The sequence below is a fragment of the Primulina tabacum genome, chromosome 8, assembly GCF_025594145.1.
Source record: "Primulina tabacum isolate GXHZ01 chromosome 8, ASM2559414v2, whole genome shotgun sequence".
In the NCBI taxonomy this organism is placed as follows: Eukaryota; Viridiplantae; Streptophyta; class Magnoliopsida; order Lamiales; family Gesneriaceae; genus Primulina; species Primulina tabacum.
In genome coordinates, this window is record NC_134557.1 from 33632217 (window position 1) to 33637433 (window position 5217).

The following is a 5217-nucleotide window of genomic DNA, read 5'->3' on the forward strand; positions in this document are numbered from 1 at the left end:
GACTCGTTATGGTCACTACGAGTTCCTTGTGATGTCGTTCGGACTGACGAATGCGCCAGCGATCTTCATGGATCTCATGAATCGCGTATTTCAGCCGTATCTTGACCAATTTGTGATAGTATTCATAGAAGACATTCTCGTCTACTACAAAAATCAGGAGGATCACAGCAGACATCTGGCCACAGTGTTGCAGACATTGCAAAAGCACAAATTATTCGCAAAGTTCAGTAAATGCGAATTCTGGTTAGAGAAGTTGGCGTTCTTAGGCAACATCGTTTCTAGCAGTGGTATTGAGGTAGACCCAGCAAAAGTTGCAGCAGTCAGAGATTGGATTGTGCCTCAGAATGCATCCGAGATCCGCAGTTTTCTTGGGCTAGCAGGATATTACAGAAAGTTCATTCAGGGATTCTCCTCCATTGCCGTTCCACTCACAGCACTGACCAAGAAAAATGTGAAATTTGTTTGGAGCGAGAAGTGTCAGAAGAGCTTCGATACTTTGAAGCAAGCTCTTATCTCAGCACCAGTTTTGGCCATGCCATCAGGGCCCAGCGAGTTTGTCCTTTATACAGATGCTTCGAAGCTTGGTTTAGGTGCAGTTTTGATGCAGCATGGGAGAGTGATAGCGTATGCTTCTCGACAGCTGAAAATCCACGAGAAGAACTACCCTACCCATGATCTAGAATTGGCTGCCGTAGTTTTTGCCTTGAAGATTTGGAGGCACTATCTGTATGGAGAGAAATGTCAGATCTTTACCGACCACAAGAGCCTCAAGTATTTCTTTACGCAGAAGGAGCTGAACATGCGTCAGAGGCGTTGGTTGGAGCTTGTGAAAGACTACGATTGTGACATTAGCTACCACCCGGGTAAAGCTAATGTAGTTGCGGATGCATTGAGCAGAAAAGTCGCAGTGATGGCTCATTTGACGATTCAGAAACCTCTTCAGTTTGAGATACAGAGGTTTGATCTCGAGACTTATCCTCGAGGTAGAGTTCCTCGTCTATCTACCTTGACCATTCAGTCTTCCCTTATGGACCGTATTCGCAGTGATCAGTCAGCAGATGAGCAATTGGCACAGTGGAAGAAGAGAGATGAAGCCAAGGGCAGTGTACTTGTATACAGTCAGCGACGGTATTGTGAGATACCGAGACAGGATATGGATTCCTAGCAGTGATTCTATCCGAGCAGACATCCTGTCAGAGGCCCATATGTCCCCGTACTCCATTCACCCTGGGAGTACGAAGATGTACAAAGATCTGCAGCTATTGTATTGGTGGCCTGGTATGAAGAAGGACATCAGACGATTTGTGTCCGAGTGTCTGACTTGCCAGTTAGTGCAGGCGGAGCATCAGAGACCAGCAGGTTTGCTCAAGCCTCTCCCTATTCCCGAGTGGAAGTGGGAGAATGTTACCATGGACTTTGTGACCGGATTGCCGAGGTCAGCCAGAGGATCGAATGCTATCTGGGTGATTGTAGATCGTCTTACCAAGTCAGCGCACTTCTTGCCTATTAAGACGACTTTCACCATGGTTCAGTATGCAGAGTTGTATATCCGAGAGATAGTCCGACTTCATGGTGTCCCAGTTTCTATCGTATCTGACAGAGATCCCAGATTTACTTCCTCGTTTTGGAAGAGTTTGCATTCGACTATGGGTACGAAGTTGCTGTTTAGCACAGCTTTCCATCCGCAGACAGATGGGCAGTCAGAGCGAGTTATTCAGATCTTAGAGGATCTTCTCCGTGCTTGCGTCATTGATTTCTCCGGGAGTTGGAAGTCGAACTTACCATTGGTTGAGTTCACCTATAACAACAGCTTCCAGTCTTCTATTGGTATGACTCCGTATGAAGCACTGTATGGCCGCAAGTGCAGATCTCCTGTCCATTGGGATGAAGTAGGAGAGAGAGCGCAGCTGGGTCCAGAGATTGTTCAGCAGGCAGCAGATGTAGTAGTCAAGATCCGTGATAGGATGAGGACTGCTCAGAGCCGACAGAAGAGTTATGCCGATCAGCGGAGGAGAGAGTTAGAGTTTGCAGTGGGTGATCATGTCTTTGTGAAAGTGGCACCTATGAAGGGTGTCATGAGATTTGGGAAGAAAGGGAAGCTCAGTCCGAGATTCATTGGACCCTTTGAGATCCTTGACAGAGTTGGGACGCTAGCTTATCGTGTTGCTCTTCCGCCGAATCTGGCCGGAGTACACAATGTGTTCCACGTCTCCATGCTGAGGAAGTATATGGCAAATCCTTCGCATGTGCTGAATTTCGAGCCGTTGCAGCTTACTCCGAATTTGTCTTATGAGGAGAGACCGGTGCAGATCCTAGACAGACAGGAGAAGAAGCTTCGGAACAAGCTGGTTAAGCGAGTCAAAGTCCAATGGCTCAACCATTCTGAGGAGGAAGCTACGTGGGAGTCTGAGCCGGAGATGAGAGATCGATACCCCGAGTTATTCGGTGAGTTCTAATTTCGAGGACGAAATTTCTTTTAAGGGAGGAAGGATTGTAGAACCCGTAAATCAGTCTACGTATAAGCCATGCATAATTCTAGTATTTTAAATTAAATTGACTTCATTGCATGATTATTTTTATGTTTTTCTTTGAAGTTAATTATTTTATTATTTCATGCAGTAGTTTGATTTTTCAGTTATTTCAGTGAGGCCGGACTGGAGTTGGAGCTTTGAGATAGAATTTAAGATTCGATAAATATTTCCAGACTTTATTTTAGCTAGCAAGTAAGTTAATTTAAGTTAATAAGGAGGTTTGAGAATTTAATTTAAGTTACTTGAGGTGATTAAAAAATAAGCTCATTTAAGTTACTTAATTAAGGGATTAATTCACTAAATTAATTAAAGGATTAGTGAGGCTTTTAAGGGTTATAAATTTACTAGCTAGAAAACATTTTCCTTCCATTTATTAGATGAATTTTCGGCCACCCTTAGTAGATTGAGCAAGGATATGCCAACTCAACTTTGACCAATTCTTTGTCATTTTTAGAATGATAACCTTTTTAATTATTGATCAACCTTAAGTAGCTTATTAATAAGCAATATCCTAGTCTAATTATCATGGATAATATCGGCCATTCTCCCCCCAAAAAGACTTGATCAAACCAATTCAAAATTTGAATGAGAGGTAGACTTGGTCTTGATTTTCTTCCATATATTTTGCACCCATTCTCCTCACCCTCTTAACCACCATTCCCCCTCCCTTAGTCTCGAAAATCAGAGCCATTTCAGAGTAGAAAATTCGTGACCCTCATAGCTAGAAACAAGAGAGAAAAATCGAGCAAGAAGCAAGGTAGGAAAGAAAATCGCTCCACCTCCTCCGCGCCGAGTCGTCGTATTCTTTCGTTTTTCATTCAAACGAAAACCAAGGCATGTCTAGATTCTTTCAAACCTCAATCAAGTCCTATTATCATTATTTTTACATTACATGATCATCATTTCCATGCAAAAACCGAAACACACCAAGAATTTTCAGAAAAATATAACATGCAGATTTTTGGTTCTACCATGCTTCACGATTGGTATGTTTTGTTTCGATTTCAGGGATGGCTCGTTCCAGGGGCTCGAAGCTGCATATGAACATGTACTAGGACATGTTAGGGTCATGATAGAACGTTGGTTCCAGTCCCATACACACTAGAATTCGTCAATGACAGCACATCCCCCATGAGTGTCATATTGAGCTTCAAAAATTCAGTTTTGTTGTCCAAGGGTAAGGATCTGATCATGGCTGCCCTAGGGGCCTATAGCCATGGTTGGATCACTACCCTAGCATGTCTAAGACAAGACTAAGTCACCCTTTTGGCTGGCTTGGTCCATGGCTCATCGGTTTTCAATCTAAAAACAAGAACAGCCCCCTCCCCTCTCGGCCCCCTTCGGTTTTGACAGCATATGAGTTCGGCTTTGGTTGGGTTGGTATGGATCTTGGTTGGCCTATGGCCCTTATCCACTGGTTCATACCATGCCCCTAGATGTCTATATCGTGCCATGGTCAATCAATGGCCACTGGAACGAGTCGAGACAGCAAGCGAAGCACAACACCACACACGCACGCATGAGGGCCCTCGGTAAGAGCTTTTGGTTGGTTGCTGGAATGGTGAGGATTGTGGCTGGCCTAGGGCCCTTAGCCATGGTTCAAATCATTCATTGGGATGTTGGTAAGAGTCTCTGGTAGGTGGTTCACGCCCCAATGGCCGGTAGTCTCGAAAACAACACAAGATACGCGATGGTACAGCTGCTGGAAATTTACAGCAAGTTGCTGTGTTGGTTCGGAGGCTTGTTCGAGTTCTCGGTCGGCTTTTAGCCTATAGCCTTGGACTGAACAGTGCCCCATTGAGTTAGGAAGGTCATATTTTTGACCGTTTGTGATTCGGATCATTTTTGAGGTCGTACGAGAATTTACGGTGCGATGTGCCACATTGACTCTCGAAAGAGCGTTTCTTGTTTTGGCCTCCATTTCACCTAGATTTCGACCCTCATCATTTTAGGAGCATTAGTTCATAATTTTAAGCATATTTTAATCATGACTATACGTCGGTTCAGTGTCGGTTCGGGTTGGTTCGGAGTCATGATTAAATACGAAGTCGTTAGACGTAATTGTCGCATTTTCAAACTTAACTGCATAGTTTGGTCAAGTATAAGCTATTGCATATTTTTCATGACATATTTAGGTTGCAGCGAGCCTGGGAGCGATCCAATCCAGTTGGTAAAATATACAGGATATTTTCATTATGTCATTTAATTATATTACGTGCATGAAAATTGGAAATAATTATTTTTGAGATTTATGCGATATTGCTTGTGGTCAATTCACTATTATGGGAGCATTATTTTATACGGTCGTCAGTGATCGATCAGTTCAGTTTGGTACCACCCGGTCGTCAGTGACCGGTCAGCTCAATTCAGTTTGATACTCCCCGGTAGTCAGTTACCGATCAGTTCAGTTCAGTGCAGGGGCCACAGGCGTAGACCATAATCTCAACAGAAAATTTTTATCAGTTATTTCAGTACAGGGCTCCAAGGAGCAGACATTCTATTTACTATGACTTTCAGTTCAGTTATGCACGTATTATAATTTCTCAGTACAAGTCATTTTCAGTATGCCTCATGACATGATATTTTATCCCATGCAAACTTTACTTTAGTATTTACTCGTTACCTACGATATTTGCATGCTGAGTCTTTAGGCTCACTAGACTTGATTGTTGTAGGTAATGATGAG

General features: G+C 43.3%; 1 protein-coding gene across 1 annotated transcript; it reads left to right on the plus strand.

Annotated features, from left to right (window-relative positions):
- The first annotated feature begins 1964 nt into the window (after positions 1 to 1964).
- Positions 1965 to 2456, plus strand: LOC142554245 (uncharacterized). The gene has a single exon (XM_075664941.1). It carries the CDS (start codon positions 1965 to 1967, stop codon positions 2454 to 2456), a length of 492 nt encoding a protein of 163 aa, XP_075521056.1.
- The last annotated feature ends 2761 nt before the right edge of the window (positions 2457 to 5217 follow it).

Bases quoted from the DNA above. Each gene is read 5' to 3' on its own strand.
- LOC142554245 (XM_075664941.1), top strand. From the start codon at position 1,965: ATGAGGACTGCTCAGAGCCGACAGAAGAGTTATGCCGATCAGCGGAGG.